Raw genomic sequence first — 17,991 nt, forward strand, 5'->3', positions numbered from 1 at the left:
AGCGCAAGCTTATTGCGAAACAACTTTGAGGTTTTCCAGTATTATATATTAGTCTATGTTTGAGGTTTGACACAGTTAATTATAAAATCAATGTAATTACATGTGATTTTGTGCATGAGAGGTACCCAAGAAGACACCCAATTATTTTTATGGTTTTCTTTATTCTCGGCGTGGCTCGATATACTTTTTGCCATTGGCAACAAAACCTAAAGTAACGTAAATGTGTTCTCTAGATATTTTAAAATTGAAAACTGTCAACTGTCAAGAGCTGCAACTGTTGATTTGATTTACGAACGTTGAAACTTGGAAAAAAGTGAGAACTTCAAAAGTAATACATAAATTTCTCCGAGGTATTAAGAATCTGATTAATTATATGTTAACTATCAAGTAAGTATGGATTATTATTACAATAAAATAGGTTTTGCTAGCGGCTCCGCCCATGTGAAAGAACTTTCTCAGAATAAAAGTCGTTCTGTGTACTTTTCTGAGATAAATACGTAGCTTGTTTGTAAATTCAAATTCAGGTACATAGACTTAAACATTTGTCATAACTTTATTTTCATTTTTATTTTTATCAAACTTCCAATAAGTAATATTCTGAACTCATAAATATTTGAAACGAAAAAGGGTGGTTTTACTCTTTCTTAATTGTTAAGATGACCGATCACTGGATCAGGATTTCTACTTGGTTTTTCTCAACCTTATCATACTAACTTTAAAATCATTATTAGAACTTATCCTGTGAACATACAATCTTTTGTAATGGTTTAAAATTTTTATAAAGATATTATCCCCTAATTTTAAGCTTACACAGAGAGAATTGAAAGATGATTAAATTATGACATAAAATAGGATTAACCAGATTGATGTAGAAAATGCCAGTATCACTTAAATATTTTAAAAGAAAAAATATATTATCAAGCCTCCTCTCAACCCATTGAAAAATCGTCCAGGCTTAGCTGAATGCAGCCTATATAATTAAAGTATATTATAAGAACCACCTTACCATAATTAACCAAAACACTACTTTATGATACTTATTCTAAAAAAATATTTGAAGCCCAGGTAATTGTTGTTGCTTATTAATTTCTTGCCTGTTAAATTAAGAAATATCTGCAACTCATGGCTGTAACAAATATTAACAGGCCTAATTTTCTATGCACTATAAAATATAATACAAAGATAAAGCAGTTTTATGTAGAAAGGGCATTTTTGTTGTGTGAGTCTTGTCATTGTAATTGCTTTGGAATGAATCAATGGTAAGTAAGTATTGTGGCCAAATAATTGGCAAGTATTGCATTAACTATACACAACTTATGGGGGGTACAAAAATTATGGACATACAACTTTCAAGAATTAGAGTGCCCCCAAAGAAGAAGTAATAAAAAAGGTGTGCTTTTAGGTAATTAAATATGAATTTATGACCTTTAAATATGATCTGGTGTCCTTTCAAAGTACCATGAAGGTAAAAATGTCTGGTCATATTCTATTTTAAATGCAAGTGTTTCTTCATAAGGTGACAATAACAAAGCATAAGGAGGAAAATCCAACTATAATGGTGCTGATAAAAAAATTAGAGCCATACTCATTATAGTTCTCCAGTTATAGTATTTTTAATGACAGTTAAAAATTCTCTATAGTAACCAATATCCGATATTTCCAAAATTCCCTTTGAGGGCACTGCATGCCCCCGCGTGCTCCCACAAAAAAAGTTACGGTATTTTCCTAGTTTGATAGACATTATTCCATACTAGAAAACGTGAAAGACGTGAAAAGCCTTTCCCGCTCTAAAGTTCGTAAAACTCAGTAACAATTTATATCGCCACGCCAATGAAATCTATGTATTTAAAACAATCAGATAAAAAATCCTATAAATTCCCATGGAAGTAACTTACAGCGATAAAAACGTTTGTGTTAATTCGGAAGGTGGTCTATCCTTGTACCTAATTACACATAAATCCATTCAGCTGTTCTCATAAACATCCAAATATTTTCACACTTTCACAGTTATAATATTAGTAAGATAAGATAAAATGTAACAGCATGTGGTATAAAAACAGAAGATCATTTGTGAAAGCTACATTATAATTGGTTCTGAAATGAGGCAGTAATTCATATTTCAAATATTGCAATGTGCAGATATGAGCGTGTAGTAGGGATATCGCTTCACCTTATTATTTTTTACGCATCATAATTCTCGATGACGTCACGTGCCTGTATTGCGCCTCTTTCCTCGTTTCTTGACACCTATCCCTTCTACTGAAATTCAAACTAGTTGATTTTTTTCCGGATTGCAGATAATGTTTCCGTATTAGAATGTATACTTATATGTTTTTTTGTATACTTAAAATTAGTAAATTCACAACAATACATTATATGTCGACCCTTACCTTCCGCACTGCGTCATGTAAATTTTTATGTATTAGATTAATAATTATTTATTATTTACCTATTCTACTATAGACATAAAACTTTTAAATTGCTATGGTAAAGGATTACATACTCACTTTAAGGGCGATTTGACAATAATATAACAATAAATATTGTTATTCGTACGCTACGTTTCCTTCCACACGGCCACCACGGGGTAGACGTGTCAAGTTGTTTGTCGGCAATTACACATTATACATAGTAAAAAACTTACATACTTACGCTTTACTTCTTTTCCAGGTGCTTTTTGATTTAACTGATTGTTGAATCATATGTGCTGTTGCAATGGCGGAATTACTTGTTGATGCAAGTGCTATAATGTAAGTACCTAGTCCTTTTAATTAACAAAATTTCTTCCAAAGCCGTTGAATAGTTTTTCGAGTTTGTTGTGTTCAGAAAAGCAGACAGATGCGGCTGGGGACTTTGTTTTAATACATATATTTTAAGAACTTTTTAAGAGGAACAATTCCGCCATGCATGACTGTTTCGTAACTTCAACCGTTTACGCAGCGCACGTCACGGAAGATCGCAAAAGGAAATATTACCTCCGTTTTCGCATTTTTATTGATGCTCCGTTTCTATAGCTCATAAGGTGATGTTAAACAGCCTATAGCCTCCCGCGATAAATGGGCTATCCAACACTAAAATAATTTTTCAATTCGAACCAGTAGTTCCTGAGATTAACGCGTTCAAAGATACAAACAAACTGCAACGAACTTCAGCTTTATACAATAGTATAGATATAGAAAAAATATATTATGCAATATGTTAATTTTACTTTGTTTACTTATGTTTAATTTTTTTCATAATTTTGATTATTTAATATTGTGTCGTTAATTTCATAATAAAATCCCACTAAAATGGTTGGTTGGTGGTTTAATTTGCAACCAACATTATTAGGGAGACAAAATTTTGTTAGTGTAAAATTTTAAAGGACCTAAAATAGAATTTTCAAGTAAATTATTCGTAATTATTTGCCATATTCTCGTTAGTAGGTTTTCATGCGTTGTCGCCAAGTATGGAATGAAACACTCAAGGCTGCTTGCTCTGTGGAGGGCCTTAATCGCATATTTTAACCAAACCATTCCCTACAGTAGCAATTTTAGACTGGGTAATTACTTGACATTAACACTTTTGTCTAGGAGGGGGGCGTCCATAAATTACGTGAGGTGTTTTTTAAAATTTTCTGTCCCTCGCCCCCCACGGTAAGATGTGGTGACATTTTATTCAACCCCCAACCCTCCATTTTCACGTGCGATTTTTCAAAATGTGGGTTTCTTATGTAAACGCGTTGGATTGTTATTGTAAAAAGAAAAAAAATTGTTTCATGCTTTCGAACGTCGTAGTATGAATGAAATTATTTTCTTTCGAACGGCTTAGTGAATGATCTTAATCGTATTACGATTACGTTTAAGATTAAATCTTAAGCATGTACAATCTGGATTAAATGGACCAAAATAGTATAATTTTTTTTTTCTTTCAATCAGAAAAAAAATTGCGTGATATTTGCCGAGATCCCCCCTCTCTCCAACGTAAGATTAGATGAGATTTGACTTGACCCCCTGCCCCTTAAACATCTCACGTAATTTATGGACGCCCCCTAGTGTCTCAGCTTTACATTTCGTTACAATTCGAAGTTCTACCGGATGTTGTTTATTTGATAATAAAAGAACTCATTTCAGCCATCTCATCTCGTAGAGATTCTGTTTATGGTCTCGATGGAATGTCATATATTTTATTCAAAAAGCTCAGTATTACAAGTTTAGAAATATTTTTACAAATCTTGAATCTTCTTTGGGATAATAACATAATACCACAAGACTGGAAAATGGATTGCCTTGTACCAATTTTAAAACCTGATAAGCCTAAGTTACACCCCGATTCTTATCGCCTTATAGCACTTACTTCTTGTGTTGGTAAATTATTTGAACAATTGCTTAAACATCGTTTAGAGTTCTATGTAGAAAAACATAATATACTAGCTTCCGCTCGCAGCTTCGCCCGCGTGGATTTTGGACTTCAAAAATGGAGCCGGTCGCGAACGTTCGAGAATGTTCGTTTTACGAAGCTACTCGCTAGGTGATTTGCTAGCCTCTAGGTGCCAAGCAAGCCGCCTGCCTGTGCGTTCGCGACCTTATATATATACAAAAATAATCCTTATAACATGATTCAGTATTCACGCATGATGGCTTATTATTAGCGTATTTCATGTATAACTTTAGTGTCTATACCGATTTCTATGATTCTTTTTTATGGAATATTTAATAATGTTAACTTTTTTAATTAGGGATGACTGAGAGTGTTATAAACGTAAGAGTAGACAAATATAATGAGAAAGCTTCGAACTGCTAAGCTATTGGGAGTTACACGTGTTATTGTGAGTCAACCATAAAAGATAGACATATGCTGTCGTGGGATATTTTTTACATAATTTTAAGGAGAACATTTCCGTCATACATTATTTCTGTGTAGCTTTAACCATTAAGGTTGCACACGCGACGGTAGCTTAAAAAATGGAGTAACTTCTCCCGTTTTCCCAACATTTCCCTTCACTGCTCTGCTCCTATTAATTGTGGCGTGATGAAAAGTATACTATAACCAGCACAGGAGTATGACAAATAATTGTACCAAGTTTCGTTAAAATCCGTCGAGTAGTTTTTGTTTCTATAACGGTTATACAGACAGACAGACAGACAGACAAAATTTTTACTAATTGCATTTTTGGCATCAGTATCGATCCCTAATCACCCCCTGATAGTTATTTTGGAAATATATTTCATGTACAGAATTGACCTCTCTACAGATTTATTATAAGTATAGATTACCTTCCAATCAATTTGGTTTTCGTAGAAATCGTTCTGCTAGAGAAAGTGTTTGCCAGTTACAGCTGGATATACAAAACTCTATATCTGCAAATGAAAACTTGGTTGGCGTATTCTTTGACGTAGCAGGTGCTTTTAATAGTGTAAATATAGATATTCTATGCCTTGAGTTATTACATATAGGGATTCCTGAAAAAATTATAAAGTGGATTAAAAATTTCTTAATGAACAGAGAAGTATTTACTAAATTTAATAGACACCTTTATGGTCCTCGACTTTCATCAAAAGGAGTTTGTCAAGGGGGTATATTGTCGCCTTTAATATTTATATTGTATGGCCGTAGACTAAATCTAATATTGGGCCCTTATGTTAAAAATTTACAATTCGCAGATGATTTGGTTGTTTATACATCTGAAATTAATGTATCACAAGTGGTTTCTACAATTAATGATGCATTAGCAAAACTGTACAACTATTTTTCTTACCTTGATCTCAGTGTGAATCCATCCAAGTCTAAAGTTATTGTATTTGGTAAACATTGTCACAATATGCCTGCTGTGCAATATAATAATTGTTTGTTACCCACTACATCTGAAGTGAAATTTTTAGGTGTCCATATTTCATATAATTTATCCTGGAATAATTATTTAAAACATATAATTAATAAGGCAAATAAAGCATGTAACATTTTAAAGTCCTTGTCTGGTTCATATTGGGGTTCAGACCCCAAAATTTTGTTGTTATTGTACAAATCGTTAGTTCGTAGTCATTTTGAATATGGTTTTTATTGCTTTGCTGCAGATGCTAGAATTGTAAATAGTTTAGATGTTTTGCAAAACAAGTGTTTGCGTATTATTACCGGGGCATTCAGAAGCACTCCCATAAATGCAATGCAAATAGAATGTAATGTCCCACCATTAAGTATTCGATTTAATTACTTGAAAGAAAGATTCATATTAAAACTTTTTAGTGTAACTAATAATAATCTTTTGGCCAACTTGTTGCATTCTGTTACTCAATTCTCCCTTAAACCAATCTATATTTTACAAGGTCTTCAAGAGTTCATGAGCTTTATTAAAAACATGAACATTTATCAATCAAAACACATTTTGCCTTGCTATGAAGGATCTTACATTAGTAAGTTTCCATCTATTGATATAATTTTAAATCAAAAGAAGGACCTATCCTCAATAGAAGAAGTAAACAATATGCTTTCAAAATTTTCAGACCATAAATTTATATATACTGATGGCTCCAAAAATGATAGGGCTGTGTCTTTTGCCATATATGAGCCCTCATCAAATATAGGCATCGGTAAAAAAATTGATAAAGCTGCTAGTATCTTCACAGCTGAAGCTGTCGCCATTTTCAGTGCTTTAAAACACATAAAAAAATGTAATTTTGACCATACTAAATGGATAATAGTTAGTGATAGCAGGAGTGTATTAGAAAACCTTGCAAATAATCAATTTCATGCTAACCCTTAAGTATGTCATCTATTTAATAAAAGAACTATGGGTCGAACTGTCCAAATTGGATATAGTAGTTCGTTTTGTTTGGGTTCCTTCACATATTGGCGTCACAGGAAATGAAAGGGCAGATTATCTGGCCAAAAAAATTGTTGAGTTACAAGAATTAATTCCTAATTCCAATATTGATATGACTGTATCCATACCACACACAGACGCTGTTAGTTTCTTAAAACAGCGTATGTGTCAAGCATGGGGGAGACATTCATATCAATACACACACCATGAAAATAAAGGAAACTGGTTTGCTAGTATGGATGTCCAAATAAACTCCACTCCTTGGTTTTGCAAGAAAAAAAATTTTATCAATAGAAAATTTTATTCAATTATTTGTCGTATGCGTTTCGATCATTATAGATTAAATTGTCATCTTCATCGTATTAAAATGGCTAATTCTCCCTATTGCGAATATTGTCAATCACAAAAAATTCAATCACTACATCACATTTTCTTCGAATGTTCATCTTTCAACATTCAGCGCCTTGTGTTGGCGGATGAGCTTTTAAAAATCTATAAGAAGCCTAACCGGGTCCCGCAATGTTTAAAAGAGTTGCTTAAGAATGCCTCAACTAATGTTTACTTGTATAAATTTATAAAAGACACTGTAAATGATATTTAGTTGTTTTTTGTTTGTTTCGTTGTAATTTCTATTACGTAGTAATATTGTAAATATTGTTATTAAGTCTTACTTGTTAACTATTTTACAGGATATTGGTTTCATCTATACTATTATATAAAGCTGAAGAGTTTGTTTGTTTGTTTGTTTGAACGCGCTAATCTCAGGAACTACCGGTCCAAACCGAAAAATTCTTTTTGCGTTGGATAGCCCTTTGTTCGTGGAGTGCTATAGGCTATATATCATCACGCTATACCCAATAGGAGCGGAGCAGTAATGGCTAATCTCAGGAAATACCGGTCCAAACTGAAAAATTCTTTTTGCGTTGGATAGCCCTTTGTTCGTGGAGTGCTATAGGCTATATATCATCACGCTATACCCAATAGGAGCGGAGCAGTAATGGCTACTTTCAGGAACTACCGGTCCAAACTGAAAAAATATTTTTGTGTTGGATAGCCCTTTGTTCGTGGAGTGCTATAGGCTATATATCATCACGCTATACCCAATAGGAGCGGAGCAGTAATGGCTAATCTCAGGAACTACCGGTCCAAACTGAAAAAATCTTTTTGCGTTGGATAGCCCTTTGTTCGTGGAGTGCTATAGGCTATATATCATCACGCTATGACCAATAGGAGTGGAGCAGTAATGAAACATGTTGCAAAAACGGGGAAAATTATAAGTTTTGAGAGCTTCCGTTGCCTGCGCTGCGTAAACGGTTAAAGTTATGCAATAATGATGTATGACGGGATTGTTCCACTTTAAAAGTTCTAAAAAATATATTATAAAAAAACAAAGTCCCCCGCTGCATCTGTCTGTCTGAACGTGTTAAACTCAAAAACTACCCAACGTATTAAGATGAAATTTGGTATGGAGACAGTTTGAGACCCTGGGAAGAATATAGGCTCCCGGGAAACTGCTACTTTTATAATGGAACCCTTTAGCCTGAAAAACTTTATAACGCGGGCGGAGCCGCGAGCAAAAGCTAGTACATAATATATTATAAAATGTATTATAAACAGTTCTTTAACAGCTGTGTCTGACAGATAATATCTGCCATTGATTATCTTTGAACTTAGAGGAAGTACTTACTCTAAGTTTTTGAAATTTTGAAGCAAGCTCAATACATGGAGCAAAGAGCAAATAGTGGAATTGCAAAAATTCTGTATCCTTCAATGAAGCTTTAAATCAAGAAGAGGATAGTAAAACATATATTACGGATAGTATGAAACATATTCACTGACGAGGAAAATCGTACTGAATTGATATTTACTCTGGATTTGACAATTGGAAAAATGGATTATACTTTACCTGGAATTGACTATACTTACGAAAACTACTAATTGGAATACTTACGAAAGACAATATATTAAGAATTTAAATTTGAAGAAAAGAAATACGTAAGACTAGGCAGTATGGTCGTAAGACTATAGCCTGTACTCTAAGGACGAAGGAAGAAAAAAAAAATGGTTATTTGATAACTGTACAACTGGCAGTCTCAGTGTGATCATAATCGATCAGGTCACAATTCAAAAGTCAACGTGGTAGTCTCGTCTTTCAGTTTAATAAAAACAAAAGGGCATCTTTGCCTCTTCTATATTGGGAGTTATTTGCAACTAATTCAAAAGGCAAACTATATCTGTCTTGTACTCTCCACATCCTTCACTTGGTCGGTGTTTCGTTATACCTTGTGTGACCTTGTATGCTTGTATGTATCATATACTTACTTTAATTGATAACTCGTAGGGTAGTACAGTAGTATGAGAAGTAACTATTGCAAAATAAAGCTTACAATTAAGTATTACAATTCTACTTCTTTCTTTCGTTGTAAATACCTACCTTTAATCTCTGAATTCTAAAGTTGGGGACTACGAGATAATTCCTCCAGCATAATAAAGTTTACCTCTAATACAATCAAAAACAAAATTTCTTTAGGACTTAGGTATCTACAAAAATATTTGAATTACTTTATATTAATAATGATTTTAATTCATAAACCTTAATCAATGTGGTCGACTTGCACATATTTCTTAAACATTACTAAATATGCTATTTAATATTAGTTACGGTACATGCAGGAAGTAACACATAAATCGAAAATTTGGAACAGAATTTAATGGCACCGCGCGCTGCACCACTTCTATTTCTGTGTATTGTGCGGCGAGCGCCGAGCAGCATCCGTCTCGAGAGTGTTTTGTCTTTTTCCAGCATTTGTTTTTCTCTGTCTATTCCCTACTCCCTCTTTATTTAAGTTTATTATAGCGTATGCTTGTGTATAGTTGTATCGCGCGAAGATAAGCGAATGGTTCCGAATAGCACTCGGAGTCCCGTGTCGCGTCCCAATTTCAGTATTCAGTCGTATTTTCCGTACTATGACTATCGGCGCATGTTAAAAGTGGTTAACGTGATTGTTTATTTACGTGTTTATGAATTTAACGTTTCGTATAAATGTATTTAATTATATTGTTGTTATAAGTGTTGGTTATCATAAATGTTATGCTATGTTTAAAATAAAAATGTATAAACTATCGGACGCATTATATTGAAAACATAGGCAGGATGTTACATTGTTTTGTATTTAAGTGTTCTTCATGTAGAATATACGACGCGTAACAGTCCGCATTTTAAAATGGCAACATTACCTAGGATGAATTCATCGAAAAATGGGAGTAGTGTCATAGTTTCATCCCCTTTTAGGTAAGCAATTAGATATTATTTTGTTGGAAAAAAGGTTAAAAATAGTCATGTCTAAACGCTACGTTGGTATTTATAAAAGTCACCAATTTCAATAAACATTAAATGTAAATACTTGATAAGATCGTTAATTACATTGCGAACCGTCAACAAATAGATGACCTTATTATTATGTGTATCAATATTATGTGCAAGCGGCCCATACTTTAAATGCTAAATATGATTTAATAGGGGACTATAGATAACTGTGTCTATCCATAAACAACTGTGTTTATCTATTTTTACGTAATTAAATTTACAGTTTTTTGTAACCACTATAATATTCGGCAGTCAATTCATTATACTTACTAATATACCTAACGCGTTATTTTTATTTGGGGAGTGTAAAATCGTTGAATCGAGAGTTAGGTGCCGCTTGTCATGAACATACAAAAAATACCTAAAAGAAAACTCGTCTTATTGATAGCTTTTAAGGCGCCTCTCTTAGCTGATGGCCTTGAGAATTTGGCCCCTACTTTGTGACAAATGAGTTACGGGCGAGAATATGCAAAGATGTACAGGGTATACTAATATAACAAACTGTATAACATATTAGTGTTTTCATTTTCATTCAAGTATGTCTCATAATTTCTGACTAATTGTTAGAAAAGTCGCACGTTTTATTTCACACTTCATTTTACACTGCGTAAAGAAATTATATACTTGCGTATTAGCAAATGTTCGCTTAAATTGTGTGAATTGAGCCCTGTGTACCGACCAATAAGAACTGGTTAACGAATAATGAGTTGCAATCTAAAAGCTAGGACATCTTAATGGATTCATTGTTCATTCACTCACGTTACAAAGTTGTATGTATCTTGTGTAAAAGTTTAAAAAACATCGTATGTTACAAGTTTTTATCTCCAAAATTATATTAGTTCAAAGTTATTAGTTATTACTAACATTCTATTGTACTTGTGTTTATAAAGTGTCGTTCTGGTATTTTTACAGTACTAGTCCACGGAAATTACATGAAATGGCATTACCAGTCGCTGAAGGGGAAGGTAAATAGTATAAAGCTAATTTGCTTGTAGATTAAAAAAAAAAATATTGATCTCGGTTAGAATTGGTAATGATATTGTTTTCAATATAAAAATAATTTTGTTTAGATGTATCGAACGCCAGCGGTGTTAGTATGAAGCAATACGAAGAGCAATTGAATGGTTTACGAAAGGAAAATTTTCATCTAAAATTGAGGATATATTTTCTTGAAGAGAAATTAGGTAGCGGATCGCCACCTGCTGTACAAGTAAGTAGATACAGCTATAAGTAATTAAAGGTTGTATCTTTTTTATATGAGGAAATAATTTCCCATTTTAAAAATTAATTTATTTTCATAAAGCAACGAAGAGTAAGTGCAATGTAATAGTAAATAGTCGTATTACTCTTTTAAAACTTAAAGTGTGGACATAATTCGCAGGTTTTAAAATTATAAATCTTTACCTAAATTACAAACCTTTTAAATGTGTACCGCGATTATATAATTGAGTATTTTATGCGTTCCGATTACGCAACGAATTATTACCGACCTGCTGTTTATATTGCAGGGTCTTTTAGAACATAACGTCAGATTACAAGTTGAAGTGGAGGAATTGAGAAGGCAATTAAGCGATAAACAAGAACTCCTCGCAGCAGCCGCTGAAGCCATAGATGTTTTGGAACAACAGGTTGTTATTTTTGTATTTTGTTAAGAATGTTAAAATATTAGAACCTTATGTTCTCATATTCTAGTTAGCTGTGACGCAGTGCAAGATTATTAGTTGTCAATTTACCATTAATTTCTAGATTTTTCTTGTGACTATAACTAATATACTATAATTCTCTGTAAAAGATGTTTGTTATATTAGACTAGGTTTTCATAAAATCTGCAATTATATTGTCACATCCAACAAACTTAATATATCTATTAAAATGACTAATGTGTTTGTTTGTAGGGTTCCATTACAACGGATAGTGTAGAAGTGACATTGAATAATAGCGCTGTATCGAAAAAAGGCAGTCAAGAACAGGTGAGCTAAAAATATTGAAATGATCAAGATCTCTGGAGATTTATGATTTTTAATGATTTTGTTAATATAAATACTTAGGAATTTTTATTTGAATTTGAAAAACCATAACACTGATTTCTTTTGTTTTTTAATAAATTGCAGACTATTGAAAAACGTGCAGTTATCGATGATACATGTGCAGAATCAGAGTCGGCAGGGTAAGTACTAGCTTATTTAAGCTTTTTTAACCGATTTCATAAAAGGAAGAGGTTACCAATTGAATTGACGTGTTTTTTTTAATATTCTTTACCGCAAATCTCCGTAATTTATTAACCTATTTGAAAAAATCTTATTTTTACTTGAACGAATATGCCTTTTTTCCAAAATCGGTTGATATTTTATAATAAAATATCCCACACTATATTTTTTATATATTATATGCCCGTTGAGCTTCTACAGTCGGACAAGTGCCCTTAATCAATAAAGGTGAAGCTGCATCAGGAAAGATTTTCAACAAATCTACTTCTAAGGTTATGTAATACAAGGATGTATTCAAGTAGTACACCAACAAACAAATTTTATTGAAAACAACTAAATGTCGACGAGCAAGTCTCTCGCCTGGTTTAACATACACCTTAGCCTCAAAAGTACCAACGCCCGAATTTTGATATACTACCTACTTAGCGGTGCAAGATACCTACTGCACTGCGATTGTCATTTGAGTAATCAGATTTAAAAACAATATATTCTTTTACAGAGACTATCTGGCGGTAACCATAAATAACGAAGAATTAGTAAGTTTATAAATTGATTTTATAATGAGAATATATGTAATTATAAATTATGCTAAGTACCGTTATGGAGACTAACGGTATATGTAGCTATACGAGCAATACGTAAAGTAGGATATTAACCAGAACCTAAACTAATCTTATTAATATTGTATATAGTATAATCGGTAAACCCTTACTTACACAGGTAATTTTAATTAATTCATGCGATCATATTCATATTGGAAATGCTACAATGAAATATTGTGACGTTTTTTTATATCTTTCAGGATGAATTGGTCAAATTGAGACGTGAGAATCGAAAAGCTTTACAAATGATCAAAGAATGTATGAAGAAAATTCAGCAACAAGACAAAGTTATTGAAAAAATTAAATTGGCAAGTATCATGGTATTATTTGATTACATTGATATGATTTAACGTATTCGCATATTCTAAAATCATGAATTGGTTACAGGACAAAGAACTGACGTATGCACATATCAGTGATTCACAGTTAGAAAAATATGAAGAAATTTTAAAGTGCAAAGATGAACATATCAAAGATTTGGAAAATAAAATAAGAGATTTACAAAAGAATGTCGAAAATGCACAAAGTGAAGTCTCTGGGTAAGTACTAAGTATAACATTGTAAACGGAAATTAGCAATCACAAGTCTTTCATTTATAAAGCCAATTTTTTAATGACATGTAATATCCATTATCTTAGGAAACTAATCTGCTTTATAAAATATTTACATGAAATTACGGAATATTTTCACATTTTATAGCAGCATGAGCTTTCAGTCGTCACGAAAACAATGCCATTAAATAACTAGTACAGTAAGGCCACGTTGAATGCTGATAAAACTTACTATACAGTTATGTCGTACACCATGCAAGTAATAATATATGCCAAATAGAAAAAATAGTTTCTATCAAAAATAGCTTCTTGAAAAGAGTACGCAAAACAATTAAGCAACACCGTATAATTCCGTTGAAATGTGTAAAATCTAACATATTTTAAATGCATTCAGTAAAAACTAGACACCGGATTATATGCAACATAAAAAGCCCGAAATATGCAAGCAAAATGTAAAATTAATTAATGAAATAAACTAATTATTAAGTGTTTTATTTAAAATAAGCATAATTGATATTATATTTCAACATATTATTATTCATTAAGTATTCATATTATTATTTTTTATGTTCACAATCGGACTAGATTGCCTCGGTAGCGTCGTTGTTATGTATTTTGTTCACGTAGAATTATTTATTTGCGAAAAATTTCAAATTCTGAGTTATTCTTTAGCTATGAAATTAACAAGCGTGGTTGGCAAAATTGCAACGTAACATTTCACGTATCGTTAGTTAGCCTTATAAAAAGAAGCAATGTAATTTCGCCCAATATACCGTAAATATACACCATCCCACGATCTTAGGCAATGAATGCGAAAATCAAACAAAATGGCCAAAATATGATATAATCCGGTGTCTAGTAATAACTGACATTTGTGTGGCTACTTTACTATTTCTTGAGTGTAATTACTATGAAATTAAACTTATCTTCACTAAGTCGCTTATTGATGTATTATAAAATATATTCCTAACATAGAGGTAAACTTGGAAGCCTACTGTGCGCTTAAAAAGTCGACATTATAAAATTTTCTTTAATTATTTATTACATCCCGCTTTACTTCTTCATACTTTGTGCTACTACAGAAAACGCACCGAGTCGTATTATCTACCTAACATCTTTTCGATTTTCTGTATAGTTTTGAATGTCCAGTAGTGGACTGCAACGGGTTGATGATGATAAGTACAACTACACAAATTATGATAACGTTAGTAATTTACGTAATTTTTATTTCAGCAATCTGCAACAACTACTGACGCGCCGGCTTCAGGGACTGGCCTATTTCTTAGACAAATTGTTGTCACACAAGTAAGTTTTTAGTTTAGTGATCATAATGTAATGTTATGTGTGTTTTTGTAGGCAAGGGAGGATATTAAGTAATAAATAATTATAATTTACCTTTGAAACAGTCACAATCAGCTTCAGTATACGACCGAATAGGTCATAGATATAAATATTCTGCTATAAAATCTGTTTGTCGATTTTATCTTTTGGAATCTTCTGATGTGTTGTGTTCATCAGACACTATATTACAATTTCTAAATAATAATAATATACGCGAATTTTCAACTGAATTATTTAGGAAACTTTATTCAAGTAAACCTTTTTATATGCTATTGTACCTTTTTTTTATTTATACGTAGTATCTATTTTTCCGCCAGGTTTTTCTTTTTTATGTGTGAATTCACGCTTCACACTTGCCTTTGGATTATTGGATTCAAAATAAATAGTTAACAACAGCTTCTTGACTTATCAGAATACCGTTGTTAACTTTTAGTTTATTTGACTATGATTTCATTAATACTATTTAAATCACTTCGTCGGTCTCAATTAATTATCCAGAGACAAGTGATTAAGCAATGATCTCACCGACGATTCTAAAAGTGCCTTTATAATATAATCAAGAAAGATATTATAATAGATAAACATTAAACACCCGTAGATATTCACAAACATTGCTATGAAAACGCACAGTGCGCCTGAACGCATATTATGTCGGCAATTTTATACTTTTCGTTGACTTCGTTCAGTTTTGTTTATTTGACAGCCATCTGAAGTAAAGTTATATACCAAAGTACTAAGAAAAATACTTATTTAATATTTTCATAGCATTGCTCCATCATTACCTAAGTAGCGTTTGTAAATACAGACGTAAAGTTTTCAATCTAGAGGTCGGCGAAGACCGTGCTGTATTTTAAATATTAAGTATATAAAAGGCAATATGTATTAGACGTAAGATGGTAAATAAAGTACCTAAAAAAATATTATAACCAAGTTTGGTTATTCAAGTGAGAAATGAAATAATTAATGACATATTTTTTTGCAGATGTGTTCTTGGCGAGGATAAGAAAAAATTAGCCGAAAGCATATTGGAACAGAGCTTAGCTTTGCCAGTCGGTTTAGAATTAGATGAATCAATGGCACCAGAAGAACTTACAATGGACGAAAGCAATTTAGACATTTCTCAGTCATTAAGATTAGAAGATTTGACTCTTATGTTCGGACATCATATGGGATGTAGTGATGACAACAAGCGTTATTCATCTAAGAAACTTTTAAAACATTTCCCTCAAGCTGACGTGATATCAGAATCAGAGTGCTGGTCAGAACCTGACAGGAATGTTTCTCTCGCAAGAGTGGGATTGTGTGATACAGGCGTAGGAATACGTGAATCTACGTCAGATGTTAACAAATATAGGGCGCGTCGCTCGCGATTTTCGAACGGTTCCCGTTCTGAGGATAACAAAGGGATGAACGAAGCTGCAATCCTCGAAGAAATTGATTACCTAAGAAAACAAAATCAATCTTTAGAAGAAAAAAACAATGATCTCACTAATAAACTAGAATTTTCTAACAAACAAATTAATGAAATGATTTCAGAGAACCAACATTTAAAAGACAGTTTAGCTTCAGAACTTTCTAATTTGGTGACGGCTAATAATAATGTAGATTCATTGAAAAATACGGTGTTATCCTTGGAGTCGCGAATTAAAGAAATTGAACACAAGCTTGCCGAGTCAATACAAACTATAGAAAAGATGCGAACAGAAAGACAAGAATTGGAATCTACATTTATGGAAACCGAACGAGCTTTAAGACGGGCTGCTGATGAAGCTACAGTTCAAGCGTCTCAAGCTGCTTTAGAAAGAGCCCGAGCTCAACATGACAGATTGCGATTCGAAAGAGAACTAGAGGAGACCCGTGAGCAACTCGCAGCGGCAATGGAAGCTAATTCGCGTTTAGAAATAGAGGTCACGCGACAAGTTGGGTTAGAAGTAGAAAACAAAATAGCTATCGTCGATGATATCCTGCCCTTAGACGAAGACAGACCCACTTCGCCAGATCAAGGAATTGACAGTGATAGATTATCCAGCTTAGAGCAAAATGACGGTTTAGCCTTATCACCACGTAAGATTTGATTTTCCTATTTTAATTTCTAATAATATGATATGGTGTCTATTAATTTTCACCATTATGTTTGTTTTTGTTTCAGGTTCATTATATGAAGAAAATATTACTCTGAAACAGAAATTAGCACGAACTAAAGCAACACTAGCAGAAACATTGATGCAGTTGAACGCCGCAAATTTGCGTAAGAAGAATGTACACCGTGCTATATGTCGAGAAATTCATAAAACTCAAGGAGTTCTACGAAAGGCCCGGGATCAGCTTGAAAACCAGAACAATAACTAAATAATCACTTAGAACTATAAAACGGATGGATAGTTTAAGATTTTTGTATTTTTTAGGTTTATGTTATTGGATACCCTGTGATTGTGGATTTACTATTGACAACAGTGTTTAATAATTTTTAGTAGTATGTATTTATAAATTAACGTTTTTAAACTGACAATAATAATTTAAAGCGCCTTAATAAAGTATTGTACTAAGTTTTTATCTAAGTATTTTATTTTTACTGCTTACTAAATTCTAAGTACGCTTACGAAGCGCTGTTCAAATTGCGGTATATAAAATAAACAGTGACTTAGACTAACTATGGCGCAAAATGTTAGATATTGAACGTAACATAGACAAAAAATAATAATTCTTATGATCGGATAATTAAAAAAAAAAAATACCGCGAAAACACAAGTTTCAAAATTCGAATTTTCTATTCACCGGCTTTTGCTCTGGATGCATCGTATTTTATAAAGTTTTTTTGTACTGAATATAACGACAAAATGGAATCTTATTATCACTATAATATAATTAACCCGAATTTTGACAACTTAGGATACATTTCAGCTATAGCAAATGTAGAAGAGAAACATGACAGATCTGCCCCTTCTAACTACCACTGGAAAATACTTAAATGCAGGTAGCACTCATTCCTTTCATTGTGGTCAATGGTCAAGGGATATTTACTGTTTTAAACACGATAAGCATTACATATTATGTTTCAATTATCAGTTTGTCAACAGAATGATTATATTTTCTAATTCTTCGATTTTGGCCTGTCCTGACAAAA

At 32.6% G+C, this 17,991-nt stretch overlaps 1 protein-coding gene across 3 annotated transcripts; it reads left to right on the forward strand.

Annotated features, from left to right (window-relative positions):
• The first annotated feature begins 189 nt into the window (after positions 1–189).
• On the forward strand, positions 190–17,217 carry LOC115441002 (centrosomin). 3 transcript variants are annotated; one of them, XM_030165560.2, is made up of 13 exons: positions 190–387; positions 2,671–2,750; positions 11,079–11,131; positions 11,237–11,376; positions 11,675–11,794; positions 12,062–12,136; positions 12,278–12,333; positions 12,873–12,909; positions 13,176–13,283; positions 13,363–13,514; positions 14,760–14,831; positions 15,850–16,931; positions 17,017–17,217. In XM_030165560.2, the coding sequence occupies exons 2-13, from the start codon at positions 2,716–2,718 to the stop codon at positions 17,214–17,216; spliced, it is 2,130 nt and encodes a 709-aa protein (XP_030021420.1). In that variant the 5' UTR covers positions 190–387; positions 2,671–2,715; the 3' UTR covers position 17,217. The 3 variants fall into 3 exon arrangements, with proteins under 3 accessions (XP_030021420.1, XP_030021419.1, XP_030021421.1); XM_030165559.2 differs by lacking the exons at positions 190–387; positions 2,671–2,750 and adding an exon at positions 9,670–10,091; XM_030165561.2 differs by lacking the exons at positions 190–387; positions 2,671–2,750 and adding an exon at positions 10,618–10,649.
• Positions 17,218–17,991: the final 774 nt, after the last annotated feature.

Source organism: Manduca sexta, chromosome 23 (assembly GCF_014839805.1).
Source record: "Manduca sexta isolate Smith_Timp_Sample1 chromosome 23, JHU_Msex_v1.0, whole genome shotgun sequence".
Taxonomy (NCBI): Eukaryota; Metazoa; Arthropoda; class Insecta; order Lepidoptera; family Sphingidae; genus Manduca; species Manduca sexta.